The sequence below is a fragment of the Saccopteryx leptura genome, chromosome 8 (genome assembly GCF_036850995.1).
Source record: "Saccopteryx leptura isolate mSacLep1 chromosome 8, mSacLep1_pri_phased_curated, whole genome shotgun sequence".
Taxonomy (NCBI): domain Eukaryota; kingdom Metazoa; phylum Chordata; class Mammalia; order Chiroptera; family Emballonuridae; genus Saccopteryx; species Saccopteryx leptura.
Window position 1 is genome coordinate 68,655,391 of NC_089510.1, and position 22,377 is coordinate 68,677,767.

Genomic DNA, 22,377 nt, shown 5'->3' on the forward strand with positions numbered 1-22,377 from the left:
CTGAGGTCAAAATAATTGAATCTGACGGGCAATGTATACTCACTTTCTCTGTAGCAGAAGGCAGTAATCAACTATGACAGGCACCATATCCTACAGAGAAACCATAAAGAAAGCATCAGCATCCTGTCTTTGTCCAATGGCTCATTGGGTAGACACAACACAAAACAAAAGTGGTCGATGTAAAACTGTTGGGAAAATATAACTTTATACTACATTTTTGGTAAATAATTTGACACTATGTGTCAAAAGTCTTACTAATGTGAAAACACTTTTACATAGTGATTCTATCTGTAAATGTATCCTAATACCTTTAAGAAAGAAAATTTGTGACTGACTAGGCGGTGGCGCAGTGGGTAGAGTGTCAGACTGGAATGCGGAGGACCCAGGTTCAAGACCCCGAGGTCGCCAGCTTGAGCGTGGGCTCATCTGATTTCAGCAAAGCTCACCAGCTTGGACCCAAGGTCACTGGCTCGAGCAAGGGGTTACTCGGTCTGCTGTAGCCCCACAGTCAAGGCACATATGAGAAAGCAATCAATGAACAACTAAAGTGTCACAACGAAAAACTAATGATTGATGCTTCTCATCTCGCTCCATTCCTGTCTGTCCCTATCTATCCCTCTCTCTGACTCTCTCTCTGTCTCTGTAAAAAAAGAAAGAAAATTTGTAATGTATTAAGGTTTCACTTCTGTACAGAAGCAGGAGGAAGAAATTAGAATTAAATACACTAGATGGGAATAAAATTAATTTTCTGCTTAAATAGAATATTATGTAAATATTACAAGCTTATAGTTTACAATAATCTTATAATAAACATTAAGTAAAAAATTGTATCTGTCTCACAATTTTGTAAAGAAAATTTGAAGAGAAACAAAAAGCAGAAGAAAATACATCAAATGATAATATATAGTTGGTCCTGTTGGTGGCTCAGGTGATAAAGGTTGTCCATATTTTGTCATAATCCTTCAAACCAGCTATTTTAAGTTGATTTAACTTCTCAGTTTCATAATATTTTGATTGCTTTAAATTCATCATGTATAGATTCATATCAAGTGAACAGCCACCCATAATTTTGGCCTTTTTTAAGAGAAATGGTTTGAGGGAAAAACAGCTTATTAAGACTAAAAATTGTCACATAACTAAGCAGTACTCTTTCATTTTCTGCTGGCTGCAGAGAAATGGTTTCCTTTTTTAAAAATCCTACAAGGCTAGGGTTCTGGGCAGAAAAAATCCCATCAGGAAGGAGAAGGCACTATGTGAAGAAAATAGGACGTGCTAGCACTTGTTTCACAAAAAGAACAAAACTGAGGAATACTTATTATTTGAAAGAGAGAAATATCAGAAACAGGACCTACCACCCTGAAAGGATTATAGAGCTCTTGCTGACTCATCTATCTGTTCCCTTTAATCATCAATATTCTTCATGGTTGCATTTAAATTTTATTGAGATTCTTTAAAAACAGGAACTAGATAAGAATGCAGCATAATCGAATGTCAGAATAACCTAGAGATGTTTTCTCTGAACATATGTACCCTGATCTATCACTGTCACCTCATTAAAATTAATTTAAAAAAACTCACAAAACAGGAACTAAAATCGTTTCAACCCTAAATAAGAATTTAGATAACCTAGGGCTGGGGGGAGGGGGGAGAGCTCCCTAGAAACGCTGGGGGTAAATTTAATAAACACTGTTGAAAATAGGCAGTTGAGTTCCTAAGACCAGGCTCTAGCAGGTGTCCCCAAACTACGGCCCCGTGGGCCGCATGCAGCCCCCTGAGGCCATTTATCCGGCCCCCCCACCGCACTTCCGGAAGGGCCACCTCTTTCACTGGTGGTCAGTGAGAGGAGCACTGTATGTGGCGGCCCTCCAACGGTCTGAGGGACAGTGAACTGGCCCTCTGTGTAAAAAGTTTGGGGACCCCTGCAAGAGAAAACTGAAAGCCATTAAGAGTGACATAAGAGTTTGTTTCTTAATGCCAAAAAGAAGCTGAGTCTTAGAACCATTTTAACATAAGGAATTGAAGAAAAATTTTGGCTAAAACCAGAATTCTTGAAAACCTGCATCCTTTGTGAAAAGAAATTATGGGGGGAAATCTGCCTATAGACCACAGAAGATGACAAGAAAGGTTGTCTGGGCCCTGGCCAGTGGCTCAGTGGATAGAGAGTCAGCCCAGCATATATGGACATTCTGGGTTCAATTCCTAGTCAGGGCACACAGGAGAAGTGAGTATCTGCTTCTCTCCCCTGCCCTCTCGTCCTTCTCTCCCTGTTTTCCACCCACAGCCAGTGGCTTGATTGGTTTAAGCATGGCCCTGGGAGCTGAGGTCAGCTCGGCTGATTTGATTATTAGCCCCAGACAGGGGATGCCTGGTGGATCCTGGTCAGGGCTCATGCCGGAGTCTATCTCACTACCTCCCCTCCTCTCACCTAAAAAAAAAAAAAAATTTGAAGAAAGAAAAACTAAAAGAAAGGTTGTCTTAGCCAGGACTCAATGGGGGTAAATTTTTCCTTCCCAAGAATCCACAATAAAGACCCTGCCCGCAGGCAGATTTGGAAATTGAATTTATACTATCTACTTCCTTGGTATAGGACAATCAAGAAAGGAAATTAACACAAAAATGTTCTTAAAAAGACACTCTTGAGGCACTTGAAAGTAAATTTAGAATCTTTCCAGAGACAGTGCTTAACAGAGAATAAGTCCTACTGATAAAGCCCCACTGAAAACACGCTCAAAATAAAAATTTAAAGCACCTCATGAAATAATGTATCACAAGTAAATATCAGTAGAACATAAGTAAACATCACAAGCAGACAGCTAGAACATCAAATACAATTACCAAGTAGAAATTATTAAAGTATATTTTAAATTAAAGATATAAAATAAGGAATTAAGTGCCTAGCCTGGTATTAAGTACTAAGGATATAACTAAAGGGATAATGGAGAGTGAAACCATTAGATTTATATTTTTGGGTCATGCTGGTGATTTTACGAAGAGAAGAGCTGGAAAACCAAGACTGAAGAGGGAAGGCTGCTACAGTAGCCAAAGAAAGAGAGAGACTGGGGCAGTGAGAGTGGGCATCAAAGAGAGCAAACAGGATGAAGAAATATTTATAAAGTAAAACTACAGAGCTTGCTCACAACTTGGTTGTAAGCTGAAAGGCATAGTAAGAAGTCTATAATAACTTCTAAATTTCTAATTTAAGTGATGGTTGACTGATAATGCCATAAAATGAGATAAGAAATATGGGAAGAGGTATCAGAAGAAAGAAGGTAGCTATAGCTTTGGCTAAGGTCTAGTAGATTTAAAGAACATCTTTATTTAGATGTTGAATAAGAAATTGGATATAGTAATCTGAAACATCTGAGTTAGAATTATAGGTTTCTAAGTCTTGAGAGGAAACAATGTATATAAATAATAATTATTCAGCCTGACCTATAGTGGTGTAGTGCAGTGGTCCCCATCCCCCGGGCCACGGACCTGTACCGGTCCATGGGCCATTTGGTACCGGTCCACAGAGAAAGAATAAATAACTTACATTATTTCCGTTTTATTTATATTTAAGTCTGAACGATAACGATGTTTTATTTTTAAAAAATGACCAGATTCCCTCAGTTACATCTGTCTAAGACTCACTCTTGACGCTTGTCTCGGTCACGTGATACATTTATCCGTCCCATCCTAAAGGCCGGTCTGTGAAAATATTTCCTGACATTAAACCGGTCCGTGGCCCAAAAAAGGTTGGGGACCACTGGTGTAGTGGATAGAGCATTGACCTGGAATGCTGAAGTTGCCAGTTCGAAACCATGGGCTTACCCAGTCAAAGCACATATGAGAAGCAACAACTATTGGTTGATGCTTCCCATTCCTTATACCCCCTCTCTTCTCTCTAAAATCAATGAATAAAATCTTTTTTAAAAAAAATTTGTTCCACCCTGGCCGGGTAGCTCAGCTGGTTGAGCATCATCCCGATACACCAGGGCTGCAGGTTCAGTCACCAGTCAGGGCACATACATGTGGAACAATAAACTGATGTCTCTCATTCGCTCTCTCTCTCTTCCCTGTCCTCTCACTTTCTAAAATCAATCAATAAAAAAATTAAATAAAATAAATTGTCCACACAGAGATGAAAATCAGTGGACAATGGAGTAAATCAGAAGGAACACCAGTATTTATGATATAGTCAGAGGATGAAAAGAAAAGCCAACTCAGAAACAGGCACAGAGGTTTAAAAATCATAAGAACACACAGTCACTGATATCTACAGGATCTAGAATCTCAAAAAGAAGTGATTATCACTGTTTAATATAGCACTGAGGATGAGTAATATATGAAAATTGTTTATTGGATTTGGCAATTAAGGTAACATTGGGCCTGACAGGTGGAGGCGCAGTGGATAGAGCACTGGACTGGATGCAGAGGACCCGGGTTTAAAACCCCGAGGACACCGGCTTGAGCATGGGCTCATTCAGCTTGAGTGCAGGCTCACCAGCTTGAGCACATGTCACTGGCTGGAGCATGGGATCATAGATATGACCCCATGATTGCTGGCTTGAAGTCCAAGGTCACTGGCTTGAGCCCAAGGGGTCACTCGCTCTGCTGTAGCTCCCCTGATCAAGGCACTTATGAGAAAGCAATCAATGAACAACTAAGGTGCAACACAAAGAATTGATACTTATCTCTCTCCCTTCCTATCTGTCTGTCTCTCTCTCTGTCACACACACACAAAAAGATAACATTGATATGTTGAGTAAGAAAGTGTTTCATTTTCTTGATTAGATGGTAAGTACAGTGATGGGTGAGATCCAGCCTGTATAGGGAGGAAGAGAGAGAGGGAGGAGACTAGAAAGGGAAAGAAGAGGGCAGAAGGAAAGAGGGAGGAAGTAAAAGAGAAAGCATTAATATATGCATAAGTAGAGTCCCTAAATAAGAAATCTAAAACAATGGAACAGAAGAAATAGTTCAAGATAATTCAAGAAAACTTCCCTTAAAAAAGAAGAGACATAAATCTACATATTGAAAGGGCACATTATATGCCAGAAAACAACCTAGAATAATTTCGTGGGGAGACTCAATGCAATAAAGTTACTTGATTCCAAAAATTAAGAAACAGACAAGAAAAGGGGTCAGTTTTGAAAGTGAAAAAATAAAAGTTCTCGCTAGCCTCATATCTCCCCACAGAGACATTCAATGCCAGATAATAGAGCAGTATTTTCAAGATCCTTAAGAAAAGTCAAAATATGTTTCAGTATAAAAGCTAGAGACCAATAATATGAAGATGGGACAACTCAGAAAATATTGTTCTCATAAGCCTTTCTTGAAGAAACTGCTTCAGCAACCAAGAAATGACTAGGGAAACCACAGCAAAAGCACTGGTGATGAGCATGAACTATGTTTAACTACAAGAGCAAGCCTAAAACAAACACTCTGACAATGAGAAAAAGATTTAAATTAAGACAAATTGGAAGGAGAAAGAAGAAAGAAGGTGGGAAGTAGATAAGATTCACTGCTCTATCTGTAAACTGGTAGTTAAGATGTGACCTTTAAAGGACTCATTTAAAGCTCATAATTAAAATCCGAACTAGAAGTATGTTTAATGCTATAAAAATAAATACTAAGATAATAGTTAAAATCTGGTAATGAAAAAGGAATTAAGAAGGAAGAAGGAAAAAAAGAAATGCTAATTTTTATCATTGCAAGGAACAATGTCCAAGGAAATAGAGAATCAAGGATATTATATAATGCAATAACAATAAAGGTATTCATTAGAATTAAATATACATTTCTAAATTCAGTAGTACATGTACAAGTACAATTTTTTTTTTTTTTTTTTTGTATTTTTCTGAAGCTGGAAACGGGGAGACAGTCAGACAGACTCCCGCATGCGCCCAACCGGGATCCACCCGGCACGCCCACCAGGGGCGAAGCTCTGCCCACCAGGGGGTGATGCTCTGCCCCTCCGGGGCGTCGCTCTGCCGCGACCAGAGCCACTCTAGCGCCTGGGGCAGAGGCCAAGGAGCCATCCCCAGCGCCCGGGCCATCTTTGCTCCAATGGAGCCTTGGCTGCGGGAGGGGAAGAGAGAGACAGAGAGGAAGGAGGGGGTGGGGGGTGGAGAAGCAAATGGGCGCTTCTCCTATGTGCCCTGGCCGGGAATCGAACCCGGGTCCCCCGCATGCCAGGCCGACGCTCTACCGCTGAGCCAACCGGCCAGGGCCAAGTAAAATTTTTAAAAAGCCTTTCTTAAAACAATAAAAATGTTTGGCTTACCTCACTTGAGATTTTTCAGACTGGAATCTGCAAAAACAAATATCTGAAATCTCAAAAAGCAAGCCCCCAGTGCTATTGTGGACAAAATAAAGGGGCTCTATACTAAACCTAACTGAAAGTAACCTCAACAGGTGATCCTATCATAAATTCCTAACTGGGCAGGTCATGGTGGGTAGACATACTCGAAGTCTACAAAAGGTTTACCTTAACCTTAAGCAAGCCCTATGCAATATTTTTGTTCATCTAGGGCAGGAGTAGTCAACCTTTTTATACCTACCGTCCACTTTTGTATCTCTGTTAGTAGTAAAATTTTCTAACTGCCCACCGGTTCCACATTAATGGTGATTTATAAAGTAGGGAAGTAACTTTACTTTATAAAATTTATAAAGCAGAGTTACAGCAAGTTAAAGCATATAATAATAATTACCAAGTACTTTATGTCGGATTTTCGCTAAGTTTGGCAGAATAAATCTTTATAAAACAACTTACTATAGTTAAATCTATCTTTTACTTTGGTTGCTCCGCTACCGCCTACCATGAAAGCTGAAACGCCCACTAGTGGGCGTTAGGGACCAGGTTGACTACCACTAATCTAGGGTAACAATACTTTTGAAGTGCCTCTTTTTCTAACCTCTCAGAAACATAATCACGCTCAAAAAAGGACATAATCTTGTTCATTATCCTGTAATCCAGTTATAGAAGTTTCCCCACCTTGCTTTCTACCACTTTCATGTAATCTTCCTATTCTCTCCATAATTCCAAATGTGTAGAAAAACCTGCAAAACTGTGTCATTCACTGGAGCAGTTGAGGTCTTGCTTCCCAGTATGTCATCAATTTGGCTCAAATAAACTCTTACAAAAATTCTCTACGACAACATGGATGGACCTTGATAACATTATATTGAGTGAAATTAGTAAATCAGAAAAAACTAAGAATTGTATGATTCCATACATAGGTGGGACACAAAATTAAGACTCATGGACATGGATAAGAGCGCAGTGGTTACCAGGGGGAGGAGGAGGCAAAAGAGGGAGGGGGTGATGGGAGGAGAGGGGCATAAAGAGAAACAAATAAAAGGTGACTGGTGGCAATTTGACTTTGGGTGATGGGTATACAACATAATCAAATGTCAAAATTATCTGAAGATGTTTTCTCTGAATCTATGTACTCTAGTTGATCGTCACCCGATTAAAATTGTCTAAATAATTTTTTTTTAAAATCTCTACAGGTTTGGATGTTTCTTATGTTGACACTATGTTGTAAACAAGAAACAAATACAAAGTGATCCAGAAAGACTGAAAATAGAATGCTAGGCGAAAGTATATACCAGGCAAAGAAATAGAAGGGATTGTGATCTGTTGGGCAAACAAGTTTGTCACAGGTTTGCTTGCTTATTATATTTTGCCTAGTTGTTGCATTGGCTTGGGGCAGCACCCTGTGTGTGTAGTCTATGAAAGGCTGCTAGTGCTTGCCGTCAGGGTGGCAGAATGCAAATTGTGGATTCTGTACCTCTCCATGGAGAGGGGTGATTGTTTGCTACTGTTTGCTGGAGTGGAGAGAGATAGGGAGAATGCAGAAAGAGAGAGAACCCTGAGATTAGTTGTTGATTGATTGCTTCTCACATGTGCCTTGACCTGGGGGCTCCAGCCAAGCCAGTGACCCCTTACTTAAGCCAGCAACCTTGGGCTCTAGCCAGTGATCATGAGATCATGTTGATGAGCCTGCACTCAAGCTGGCAAGCCTATGCTCAAGTCAGATGAGCCTGCATTCAAGCCAGTGAGTGACCTTGGAGTTTCGAACCTAGGACCTCCACGTCACTGGCTTGAGTGCAGGCTCATCCTGCTTGAGCACAGGCTCACCAGCTTGAGTGCAGGGACACTGGCTTGAGCATGCGGTCATCAAAATGATCCCATGGTTGCTGGAATGAGCCCAAAGATCACTGGCTTGAAGCCCAAAGTCGCTGGCTTGAGCAAAGGGTCATTGGCTTGGCTGGAGCCTCTCAGTCAAGGCACATATGAGAAGCAGTTTACAACTAAAGCAGTTTATAACTATGAGTTGATGCTTCTTATTTCTTTCCTTTCCTGTCTCTCTCTCTCTCGCAAAAACAAACAAACAAAAAAACACAACAAAAACAACAAAAAACTAAGTATTTGCAAAGAAAATGTAGTAAGTGTTAATGAATAGCCACCGCCTATATTTTTACCTGAAACTAATAATCCTTTAAAATCTTACATTTCAAAGTTCACAAAGCACTTTCACAATAATCAGGATGGCCAGAAAGGGGCTTTTATTTCCCTTTAGAGATGAGGAACCTGAGAAAGTTTAAGTGATTTTCCAGAGTCACACAGCTTGTTAGAATACAGGCCACCTGGTACTTCGCCTAGAGCAGCGGTTCTGCCAGTTTACTTCTCTTCAACCTGCATCAGTGGTAGTCAACCTGGTCCCTACCACCCACTAGTGGTCATTCCAGCTTTCATGGTGGGCAGTAGCGGAGCAACCAAAGTATAAATAAAAAAATAGATTTAACTATACTAAGTTGTTTTATAAAGATTTATTCTGCCAAACTTAGCGAAAATCCAACAAAGTACTTGGTAAGTAATTATTATTATATGCTTTAACTTGCTGTAACTCTTCTTTATAAATTTTATAAAGTAAAGTTACTTTCCTACTTTATAAATCACCATTACTGTGGAACCCGGTGGGCAGTTAGAAAATTTTACTACTAACAGTGATACAAAAGTGGGCGGTAGGTATAAAAAGGTTGACTACTCCTGACCTACATGCTTACTGTGTAGGTCAGGGGTAAATTTTCTTCTATCCTAATGTAAATATATCCTTGAATCAGTATGGGAATAATCATGGAATGATTTTTCTGAATGCAACAAAAAATTTTAAAAGGGAATAAAGGAATACTATGAACAACACTACATACATAAATTTGACAATTAGATAAAATGAACCAATTCCTCAAAAATCACAAATTATCACAACCCACTCAATATGAAACACAACATTTTAATATCCCTATAATTATTAAGGAAATTGAATTCTTAATTTAAACTCCTACCCAAACCTTCATGATCAGATGGTTTCATTGAAGCATTATACCAAATATTTAAAGAAAAAATAATAGTTCTAGCCAGTGCAATAAAGCAAGAAAAGAGGAAAAAGACACACAGAATGGAAAGGAAAAAACAGAACTGATTCTATTTACAGATGACATGATTGTGTACATAGAAAACCTAAGGAATCTACATAAAACCTGCTAGACCTAAGAAGTGAGTTCAGTACAACTGCAGGATATAAGATAAACAGTTCACACAGAAACCTATACACAAATGTTTATAGCAGTTTTATTTTTAATAACCCCCAAATGGAAATAACTCAGATGTTTTTTAATTGGTGAATAGTTCATCAAACTTTAGTACATCCATTCAATGGAATACAACTCAGCAATAAAAAGCAACGAACTATTGATAGATGCAACAACCTAGACCAACACCAGAGAATTATGCTGAGTTTATAAAGTCAATCCCAAAAGGTTATATACATTTATATAACATTCTCAAAATTCAAAATAATAGAAATGGAGAACAATGAGTGGTTGCTAGAGCCTTAGGAGAGGGTAGTGGCAGAAGTGGGTGTGGCTGTAAACGGGCAAATGAGGAATTGTGTGGTGGTGAGCATGTTCTGTATCTTTACTGTAATGGTCAACATCCTGCTTCTTTGGTTGTATTGTACTACAGTTTTGCAAGATGATCCCACTAGGGAAAATCAAGATAAGGGTACAACAGGATCTTTGTCTTCTTTCTTACAGCTGAATGTGAATCTATAATTATCCCCAAAATAAAAATTTTAATTTAAAAAAGGATATACATAGTCCTCATGCCTGTACCTAACTGTTCGTAACTCAAATAAGGCTAAACCATCCAAATTAATGCTTTCAATCTGGCTTCTTAAAGAGAATAGGCCTTTATCAACTTTAAACATTTAAAACCATAAATAAAATATGAGTTAAAGCCAAATCTATTTCCATATTTTAAGCCTTCTTTCCTAGAATCTGATTTGAAGAGAAAAGTAGACTGTCCAGTGGATACCCCTGGTGGTAATCTCCTAGATGCCTGAAAATGAGCTGGGTGGGATGCGTAGCTCTCCATCTCCCCAGTGCCAAGGGCTAAACTTGCACTCAACTTCCCACAGGATCTGCAGTCAGAGCTGGGCAGCTGACATTCCCAGCCAGGACTAGTGTACAATTACCTTGAGCAGCCAGTGCCTAAACTCAGGTGACTCCCCCAATTAACCCATTTCGAAGTCTGTTCCCACAAGAGCCCTAAAAGAAAGAATGGAGAAGTAAAGCCTTCAGTCCATCCAGCTAGACCTGGTCTACACATGCCTCTCCAAGGGATGTTGAGAAATCAAGCCTATATGCAAATTTCCAGCCCTTCTGCCCTTAAGTTCAGCCTGTGCTGTGTGCTGATTAGCTGCTCTTTGCCTCAAGTCTTTCAAAACAAACATAATGAACAATGCTTCTTGTTTTTGTGGGGTTTTTTAATTTTTTTTTTTTTTTTTTTACAGAGTCAGAGAGAGGAATATATAGGGACAGACAGACAGGAACGGAGAGAGATGAGAAGCATCAATCATTAGTTTTCCTTGTGACACCTTAGTTGTTCATTGATTGCTTTCTCATACGTGCCTTGATTGTGGGGCTACAGCAGACCAAGTAACCCCTTGCTCGATCAAGCCAGTGACCTTGGGTCCAAGCTGCTGACCTTTGCTCAAACCAGATGAGCCTGCGCTCAAGCTGGCAACCTCAGGGTCTCGAACCTGGGTCCTACTCATCCCAGTCTGAAGCTCTATCCACTGTGCCACCACCTGGTCAGGCGAGCAATGCTTGTTTTAAGGATATTCCTCTCAGTCCTGGCCAGATAGCTTAGTCAGTTAAGAGTGTCTTCTCAATATGCAGAGGTTGCTGGTTGGATCTCAGGTCAGGGCATATACAGGAACAGATTGATGTTTCTGTCTGTCTGTCTGTCTGTCTCTCTCTCTCTCTCAAGTCAATAAAATAAAATAAAAATATATATATTCCTCTCAGTCTCACAAGCTAGTATGATGCCCCTGAGAAATGGCTAAATATTTGGTCTCCAGAATAAAAAAAAGTAAGTATTTCTCTAATCTCTTCTTCAATGCACATCGTCATAACTGGCCAAAGAAGGTTATTTCTTTTTTTTGTTTGTTTTGGTTTTTTTTTTTTTTTGTATTTTTCTGAAGCTGGAAACGGGAGAGACAGTCAGACAGACTCCTGTATGCGCCCCACCGGGATCCACCCGGCACGCCCACCAGGGGCGACGCTCTGCCCCTCCCGGGCGTCGCTGTGCCGCTACCAGAGCCACTCTAGCGCCTGGGGCAGAGGCCAAGGAGCCATCCCAAGCACCCGGGCCATCTTTGCTCCAATGGAGCCTCGCTGCGGGAGGGGAAGAGAGAGACAGAGAGGAAGGAGAGGGGGAGGGGTGGAGAAGCTAATGGGCGCTTCTCCTATGTGCCCTGGCCGGGAATTGAACCCGGGTCCCCCGCACGCCAGGCCGACGCTCTACCGCTGAGCCAACCGGCCAGGGCCAGAAGGTTATTTCTTGTTAGATATTAGTATATATTTAAGACTTATTAAAGAAAGCAATGTGGATATGTGAATAAAACACAGAGCTAACAAACAGAAAATCTAAATTTAGGCCTGTCAATTGTTTGAGTGACTGAATTGATCGTTTTATTGCATTATGACTATCACACTATCTGCCAACTGAAGACATAATCTCTGGCTTTCCCTATCTCATAGGCATAATGTGAAAAGAAATGGGACAGTAGGTATAGATTCTTTTGCTTTCTGGAGCAATGGCATTAATTCTCATAATTTACTGTATATTCTAAAAGACAATCAAGCAATAAAAATCACGCATTGTTTAAAAATGATTCAAAGTTTTAGCAAAGCCTAGAATATATATACCAAAATAAACCTTCCTAAACACAGGTACATAGATAGACACATATATAATAGATACATATAAGCTATCAGAGGTAGGCAGCTGGTATTCCAGTATTGGTATATAAACACCGTGAACAGCTATACAGATATAGATATCTCTCTCATGTATATGAGTGTACTTGCAGGGTTTTTTTCAGGTATGATGATAAAATAATCTAGGAAAAACCTAACTCCCAGAATTAGCATTTTTTGAGAGGTGGGGAGGCACAAAGACAGACTCCTGCATGTACCCCAGCCAGGATCCACCCAGCAAGCCCCCTACCAGGCAATGCTCTGCCCATCTGGAGTGGTTGCTTGGTTGCTCAGCAACTGAACTATAGTACCTGAGGCAAGGCCATGGAGCCATCTTCAGTTCTCAGGACCAACTCACTCAAGCCAATTGAGCCATGGCTGCGGGAGAGGAAGAGACAGGGAGAGAGAAGGGGAAGAGGAAGGGTGGAGAAGCAGATGGTTGCTTCTCCTGTGTGCCTTGACTGGGTATTGAACCTGGGACTTCCACACGCTGGGCCAAGGCTCTACCACTTAGCAAACCTGCCAGGGCCAGAACCAGCATTTTATGCAAACTTCAGGGAGAAGACAGTGTACTGTAAACCAAAACAGTTTTCCCTGCTTCCATTCATCCCAGGGAAGCATGAGTTAGACAAGGCAAGTTCCTACTGCCTCACTCAGTGAACAGCTTTAGTCTCTACCCACTCTTTGGCATGAACTCTAATGTAAAAACATGCCAACAGCTGCTACAACAATGGTCTTCAATGATCTGCTTCCCGTGGAAACACAAATGAAGCTGGAAGGAGAGTCTGATAACAATGTAAGACTTCATTTTTAAAATCTTTTAAAATTATATTATTTTTCAAATCCTTTTAGCTTGACTCATATTAATAAAATGACTCATGTTTATTTATTTATACCTCTACCTTGTTTCATAAACAAACCATGCGTATAAAAAGATAAAATAACTCAAAATACATGAAACTGCTTCATAAGCAATTTAGATGCAACGGTCCACAGACAAATTCCTGAGGAACACTGATACAGAAATAAAAGAGCATTGAGAAGAATTCTAACATTCACTGGTTATGTAGAAGAGGAGGATGAATAAAGAAAGTCAATAAATAGTGAGAGAGACAGGAAGAAAACCTTGAATGTATGATACCAGAGAAGTCCAATGGACAGGCTGTTTCAGTAAGTCATTAACTATATTGAATGCTATTCAGTATCAATAAAATGAGGAATAAAAAGGTCCACAGAATTTATAGGCAAAGCCCTGACCTGTGGTGGCACAGCAGATAAAGCATTGACCTGGAATGCTGAGGTTGCCAGTTCGAAACCCCAGGCTTGATGGGTCAAGACACATACAAGAAGCAACTATGAGTTGATGCTTCCCAGTCCTCCCTCCCCCCCCTTTCTCTCTCTCCTGTCTTTAAAATCAATAAATAAAATCTTTTAAAAAAGAATTTATATTCATGGTACAAGAAGATGGTAAGGAAATGGGGACAACTCTTATAAGATGGCTTTGTAAAGAATGTGCAAGCAGGAGTATGGCATGAGGCAAAGAGGGGGACTGTTTGCTATTTGACTTTGTTTTGGGATGAGAAAGACTTGGCCAGAAGTAAAAGCGAGGTTCAGCATGTATGAGACAAGAACACTTTAATTCTTTTCAATCCTACTAGTTATTATATAACTAAATTATAATTATAGGTCAAATCTTTCTTAGGTAAATAAGAACCACTGAGTGTTAAAAACATCGCAAGATCCAAAAGCTGTTTTCTATAGTTAAGACAGGACATAATATTGATTTATCTTAGAGGAAAGCAGAAATACTAAATAGCATTATATAATTTGACTCTAAAGAAAAGGTGAGGCCCTTTCGCAAAGGTGAACATAAAAACTGAGGCAGCAGGCATGAGTGCCACCTACTGGTAAAATAAAAATTCTCAGTATTTTGACTAAAATAGAAACCACTTTTAATTGGATTAGAGGTTACTTGTTTCTAATGATAGTTTTTGATATTGATACAGCATCTCAAATCTTCCCACTCAGCAAAGATAGTCTTAAAAAACATTTCTGATCAGTTTGTCATCCTCCTTTTATTTCAATACATTCAATAGCATAAATCCAAGAGTGCTTACATCAGTATGAGGTCATCTGAAAGTGAAATGCATCTCAGAATCTCTCTAAGCCTGTCCCCTACAGCAATACAGTGACTCTCCATCTGACAGCCCTTCATCATCTGAAGGCAAACATGTCTCCACTTATTTTCTCCTCAGATTAAATGACCCCAGTATTTTTTTTATCTGTTGTTTTTAAAACCTCCCACCATCCCAGATGTGGGATATAGCTCAGTCTGTCAGCAGTCTGTAAGAGAGATTGTATTTCTAACAGGTAGCCCAGGGATTGCATCACTTTCCTTTCTCTAGGTCTTAACACACTATTGGCTCCTACTAAATTCGTGGCAACTTAAATCCTGTCCAGCTACATCTTCCCAATCCAGTACTCATGTAATTTAATTATTTGACTTTAATGAAGTCTTGATGTTTTTATCCCTGTTGAATTTCAACTCATAATGATTTTGACTGCTATTTTTCAAGATCCTTCTGGACCCTGATGCTTGATGCCATCTAAATTCAACAAGCCAGTCTGACCTGTGGTTGCGCAGTGGATCAAGCGTCAACCTAGAAAGCTGAGGTTGTCAGTTCAAAACCCTGGGCTTACCCAGTCAACACACATATGGAAGCTGACGCTTCCTGTTCCAACGCCCTTGTGTCTCCTTTCCCCCCTCTCCTCTCTCAAATGAATAAATATTTACCAAAAAATAAAATAAATAAATTAAAAATAAATGAATAAATTCAACAAGCCACTCAAATCTTCATCCAAATCAAAGATAGAAACTTGAATATAAAAGAATCCTACAATGTAACTAATACTAAACCACCAAAGAACACACTTTGGGTAGGAATGTTTATCTAGATGCAAATCTATTTACTATTTTACTATTTACTAATATATTTCATTCATGTGGATAATGGAAAATTCAAATAAATGCTCTTAATGAAATCAAGATGTCATGTAATAGGCATTCCATGAATATACTGTCCACATATTCCTTTCATCAAGGCAATTCATGAGTTTAACATGGACGTTTTTACATGAACTCATAAAAAGTGTTCACAAACCACACTGGGGTTATCAGTAAATAGTTCCTCAGTACATTTTTCTTTCCCCAAAAAATAGGCTTTTAGAGTCAAACTGTTAATCATTTTAGGATTAAATATTTAAGGATTTAATCATTTTAGGATTAAACACTGAAAACAGCAGATTTGTGGCCAACTGTGCATGTACATCAAAGATCCTAATGGGCTGAAGAATACCTTTTCCAGAAGAAAACAGTCTTCCTGAGTGAAATAAATCATGTCTCCTCTGCTTAGGCATAAATGCTTAATTGAGAACTGAAAACTGAGACTTCAGAGTAATGGCAGTGTGAGAGATACTTCTGATCTCTCCTCTTGAAATTTCAACAAATTGAACAACTATAATGCAGTGAAGAAAGCCCAGCTGTGTTCACAGGCGCACCTGAAAGATCCATGCACCAAATGGACTAAAAGTGGGACGGGGTGTAAAGGTGGGTGGAAGATAAAACACAATTGCGGTGGGCTTTGGAGAGGAGACAAACCTGGATTGACTGGGGTTTTTTTCTCTGCTGGACTATGGGGAGGAGGGAAATTCAGGCTGTTTAGATTTTGTCTGAGGGGCATGGCAAAGAAACTCAGAGTGACTAGGTATTCTGCAAGGAAGAGTGGTAAGACAGAGGGGCAGAGGGATAAACCAAAGTGGCCAGAGTGAGGGGTTATGGCCAGTGTTCCCGTGGTCTGCCTGCAGCCTGAACTCGGCAGACAGAAGCTAAAAGGCGGCCCCCAACCTCCCAGATCCTGCCTCCTCACCTCGCGGTGCAGACAGTGACAGAGACAAACCCCACAGCTAGCTTTCCAGAGCCACTCTCTCCCCTGAAGAATAGAGGTGCTCACATCCGGTCCCCAGGTCAGCTGAGACATGGGAAAGAGAGCCCGAAGCCTAAGATCGCCACTGCTAGAGCTGTAAAGCCCTTACAACACACCCCACCCACCAACACGACTGCGGCCCCACCAACATCATTGTGACAGCAACATCTCCGCAGACAGCCTAGGAATTTCACAAAACAAAAAGTTGTAATACAACAATGTGTACTGAAAGAAACCTCTCAAAACCAAACTTTATTTTTCCTTTCCGCTCCCTCCCCTCTTTTTTCCTTCTTCTTTTCCTCTTTTTCATTTTCGATTTTTTTTTAATTTTTATCTTTTTATTCTTTTCTGTGGGTATTCTATACATATCAGAAAAGAGTAGACCCAAACATTCAAAGCACTAAAAGAGAGAAATCACCAGCCAAGAAAACTATATCCATCACAGTTATCCTTCAGTTATCAAGGAGAAATGAAAACTTTTACAAACATACAGATGCTGAGGGAATTTATCATCGGAAAACACCCACTGCAGGAAATACTCAAGGGGGTTATTTGCCTAGACACAAAGAACAAAACAAATCCAAACTACAAGTAAAAGCTCCAACAAGGTCACAATAAAAACAAGTATAATCTGTGACAACACTAACATGAAAGGAGAGATAAATATCTGCAGTAGCAAAGGAGGATGGAGTGCAGAAGCACTCATATGACAAAGGACTCTTGTACATATGAACAATTTTTTTCTTAACCTAATGGTAACCACCTAAGAAAAAGCCACTACTGAAACACAGCTTAAAAAAAAAAAAGGAAGAAACAGGGGAAAGAAGTATGGAACACCACCAAACAAAAACAACTGACAGAAACAAAAAAGAGAAGAACCAAACAAGACACAGAGCTACAGGAAACAAAACCTAAAATGGCTATAGGAAATCCTCAAGTGTCAATAATTACTCTAAATGTAAATAAAATGAATTCATCAATAAAAAGGCACAGAGTAGCAGATTAGATCAAAAAGCAAAACCCAACCATATGCTGCCTTCAAGACACAGATCTAAGCTGCAAGGAAAAAAGTAGATTCAAAGTGAAAGGTTAGAAAACGATTTTCCAAGCAGATAATATCCAAAGAAAAACAGATGTAGCCATACTCATATCTGACAATGCTGACTTTAAGACATCAAAGGTAACCAACCAGAGACAAAAATGGACATTTCATAATAATAAAGGGGACATTGTATCAAGAAGACATAACATTTCTTAATATGCATTCACTGAACCAGGGAGCACCAAAATATATAAGACATCTACTAACTGATTTAAAAATAGACAAAAACACAATCATACTTGGAGATTTCAACATACCACTGACAGTTTAGACAGATCATGCAAACAGAAAATCAATAAAGAAATATCAGCCTTAGACAACATTCTGGACCAAATGGACATAATGGACATTTACAGGACATTTCATCCCAAAACGTCAGATTACACATTCTTCTCCAGTGTGCACGGAACATTGTCAAGGACAGACCATATGTTCTGCCGCAAAATTAACATCAACAAATTCAGGAAGACTGAAAACATACCAAGCATATTTTCTGATTATAAGGCTTTAAAATTAGAATTCAACTGTAAAAAGGAAGTAAAGAAACCCACAAAAATGTAGACAGTAAACAACATACTCCCAAAAATGACTGGGTCACCTGACCAGGCACTGGTGCAGTGGAGAGAGCATCGCAGAGGACAGAGGACCCAGGTTCAAAACCCCAAGGTTGCTGGCTTGAGGACAGGCTCATCCAACTTGAGCACAGGCTCACCAATTTGAGTACAGGGTTGCTGGCTTGAGTGTGGAATCACAGACATGACCCCATGGCTGCTGGCTTGAGCCCAAAGGTTGCTGGCTTAAAGCCCAAGGTTGCTGGCTTGAGTCTAAGGTTGCTGGCTTAAGCAAGGGATCACTCACTCTGCTGGAGCCCCTCAGTCAAGGCACCTATGAGAAAGCAATCAATGAACAACAAAGGCACCACAAAAAGAATTGATGCTTCTCATCTCTCTCCCTTCTTGTCTGTCTGTACCTGATTCTCTCTCTCAGTAAAAAACAAAACAAACAAAAAATGGGTCAAGGAAGAAATAAAAACAGAGATCAAAAGATATATACAGAAAAATGAAAATGACAACACGACATATCAAAATTTCTGAGATGCAGCAGCAAAAGTAGTAAAAGAGGGAAGATTATATCATTATAGGTTTATATCAAGAAAGAAAAATCCAAGTATACAACCTAACTTAACAACTTAAGGAACTAGAAAAAGAAGAACAAAGGCAACCCAAAGTCAGTAGAAAAAAAAAAAAGTAAAAATTAGAGCAAAACTAAAGGAAATAGAGAACAAAAAACTAGAGAAAACTAATATAACAAAGAACTGGTTCTTTGTAAAGATCAATAAAATCGACAAACCACTGCCTAGACTCACTAAGGAAAAAAAGAGGAAGGACTCATATAAACAAAATCCAAAATGAAAAGAGGAGAAATTACCACAGACATCACAGATATACAAGAGGTCATAGTAGAATATTATGAAAGATTATATGCCATTAAATTCAACAACCTAGAGGAAATGGATAAATTCCTAGAATCATAAAATCTTCCTAGACTGAACAATGAAGAAGTGGAAAACCTAAAGAGACCTATAAACAGAGACTAAATAGAAATGACTATCAAAACAAAACTCCAGGACCAGAAGGTTTAAATGAATTCTACCAAACATTCAAAGATTTAGTACCTATTCTTCTCAAACTCTTCCAAAAAACAGAAGAAGCAATACTCCCCAACACATTTTATGAGGCCAACATAACCCTCATACTTTAAAACCTGGCAAAGACAACACAAAAAAAGAAAACTAAAGACTAATATCTCTAATGAATACAGATGCAAAAATCCTAAACAAAATACTAGTAAATCAAATACAACAACACATTAAAAAATAATACACCATGATCAAGTGGGATTCATTGCAGGTGCACAAGGATGGTTCAACATACAGAAATCAATTAACATAATTCATCACATCAACAAAACAAAGAACAAAAATCATATGATCCTATCAATAGATGCAGAAAAGGCATCCGATAATATAAAACATCCCTTTATGTTTAAAGCACACAATGGAAAGTACCTTAACATAATAAAGACCATATATAACAAACCATTAGCTAATATCATTCTAAATAGTGAAAAAATGATGAATTTTTCTCTAAAATTAGGAACGAGACAAGGTTGCCCACTCTCTCCACTCTTATCAACATAGTTCTGAAAGTTTTAGCCAGAACGATCAGGCAAAAGAAAGAAATAAAAGGCATTCATATTGGGAAAGAAGTAAAGGTATCACTTTTTGCAGATGACATGATCCTGTATATAGAAAACCCCAAAGACTCCACCAAAAAAACTATTAGAAATAATAAACCAATACAGCAAAGTCACAGGATACAAAATCAATATACAAAAATCTACTACTGGCCCTGGCTTGTGAAAGTCCCGGGTTTGATTTCCAGTCAGGGAACACAGGAGAAGCGACCATCTGCTTCTCCACCCTTCCCCTTCTCCTTCTTCTCTGTCTCTCTCTTCCCCTCCTGCAGCTAAGGCTTCATTGGAGCAAAGTTGGCCCAGGCACTGGGCACAGCTCTATACCCTCTGCCTCAGGTGTTAGACTGGCTCAGGCCATTCATTCAATTTTGTATTGACCCCAGATGTGCAGAGCAGCACCCCCTGGTGGGCATGCTAGGTGGGTCCCAGTCGAGCATATGCAGGAGTCCGTCTGACTGCTTCCCTGCTTCTAACTTCAGAAAAAAATTAAGTCTACTGCTTTTCTATATGCCATCAATGAAACTCTGAAAAATGAACTCAAAAAGACAATTCCTTTTACAATTGCAATAAAAACAAATAAAGTACTTAGGAATAAACTTAACAAAGGATGTGAAGGTCACTGAAATTACAAAACATTATTGAAAGAAATTGAAAGAGACACAATGTAATGGAAAAATATCCCATGTTCATGGATTGGAAGAATCAACATAGTTAAAATGGCCATTTTACCCAAAGCAATATACTAATCTAATGCAATCTCCATCAAAATCCCAATGTCATTTAAAAAAAAAATAGAGCAAAAACTTATCAGGTTTGTATGGAACCATAATAAACCCCAAATAGCCAAAGCAATCCTGAAGAAAAAGAATGAAGCTAGAGGTATCACACTACCTGAATCAAACTATACTATAGAGCCACGATAACCAAAACAGCATGGTATTGGCAGAAAAAAAAGACATACGGACCAACGAACAGAATTCAGAGCCCAGAAATAAAATCCCATATATATGGAGAAATCATCTTTGACAAAGGAGCCAAAAACACAAAATGGAGAAAAGAAAGCCTCTTCAATAAATGGTGCTGGGAAAATTGGAAAGCCATGCAAAAGAGTAAAACTTGACTTCAGTTTGTCCCCCTACACAAAAATTAATTCAAAATGTATCAAAGACATAAATATAAGATCTGAAACTATACATTACATAGAACAAAACATAGGTACTAAGCTCAGGGACCTTGGCCATAGGGAACAATTTATGAATTTGACCCCAAAGGCAAGGGAAGTAAAGGCAAAAATAAATGAATGGGACTATATCAAACCAAAAAGCTTCTGTACAGCAAAAGAAACTGACAGCAAAACAAAAAGACAGCCAACTGAATGGGAGATGATATTTGCAAACAACAGCTCTGATAAGGGGTTAATATCCAAAATATATAAAGAACTCACGAAGTTCAGCAACAAACAAGCAAACAATCCAATTAAAAAATGGGGAGAGGACCTGAACAGACACTTCTCCCAATAGGACATACAAATGGCCAACAGGTATATGAGAAGATGCTCATCTTCAATAGCTATTTGAGAAATGCAAATCAAAACTACAATGAGATACCACCTCACACCTGTTAGATTGGCTATTATCAACAAGACAGATAATAAGTATTGGAGAGGCCATGGAGAAAAAGGACTGCTCATTCACTGCTGGAGGGAATGCAAGTTAGTACAATCATTATGGAAGAAAGTATGGTGGTTCCTCAAAAAATTAAGAATAGAACTACCATATGACCCAGCAATCCCTCTACTGGGTATATACCCCAAAAACTCAAAATCATTGGTACATCAAGACATATGCATCCCCATGTTCATCGCAGCACCATTCGCAGTAGTGAAGACATGGAAACAACCAAAAGAGTTTCCATGGTTCCTTTGGTCCTTTAGTCCCTTGATAGAGGATTGGATAAACAAGATGTGGTACATACACACAATGGAATACTACTCAGTTATAAGAAACAATGACATAGTGACATTTACAACAACATGGATGGACCTTGAGAACATATACTAAGTAAAATAAGTAAATCAGAAAAAGCTCAGAAATGTATGATTTCACACATAGGTGGGATATAAAACTGAGACTTATGGACATACATAGAAGTAAAGTGGTTACTTGGGGAAGGGAACGTGCGGGAAGGGACTTGAGTGAATAGGAAGAGAAGGAAGGGTGTAAAGAGGGACAGATATAAAGCAATGGAAAATTATTTGACTTTGGGTGATGGGTATACATCATAATCAACAGTTCAAATGCTATAGAAATGTTCACTTGAAACCTATGCACTTTATTGATCAATGTCACCCTGTTAAAGTTAATTTTTTTAATTAAAAAAATTGATCCAAATTTACTTAAAAATTATTAACAATGGCTCAGATTGTTTGCATTTCAAGACCTTTTGAATTATAACCCAGGATACTGTTTGAACAATCATAATGTAACTATATGTCACATATGTGACATATATCAGCCATTCTCTTAAATATATTTATCTGGAGTTTTCCACTTTAAAAACATTCTCTGTGCTCATGGAAATGAAAGCAAAATAAGAAGTGTTGTTCTATACTAGAGTGTAGCAGTCCAGATACGGACCCTGAAGCCCAGTTTCCTGGATTCTAATCCCAGCTCTATCATTTACTAACTATGTAACCTGAAACAGGTTCCTTAACCTCTCTGTGCC

At 39.0% G+C, this 22,377-nt stretch overlaps 1 protein-coding gene across 3 annotated transcripts in view; it reads right to left on the reverse strand.

Moving 5' to 3' along the window:
* VPS8 (VPS8 subunit of CORVET complex) overlaps window positions 1-22,377 on the reverse strand; it is a 397,311-nt gene that overhangs the window by 266,827 nt on the left and 108,107 nt on the right. For all 3 annotated transcript variants that reach the window (XM_066346811.1, XM_066346813.1, XM_066346812.1), the window contains exon 21: window positions 44-90. In XM_066346811.1, the coding sequence (XP_066202908.1) occupies window positions 44-90 (47 nt within the window). The remainder of the gene's footprint in view (window positions 1-43; window positions 91-22,377) is intronic.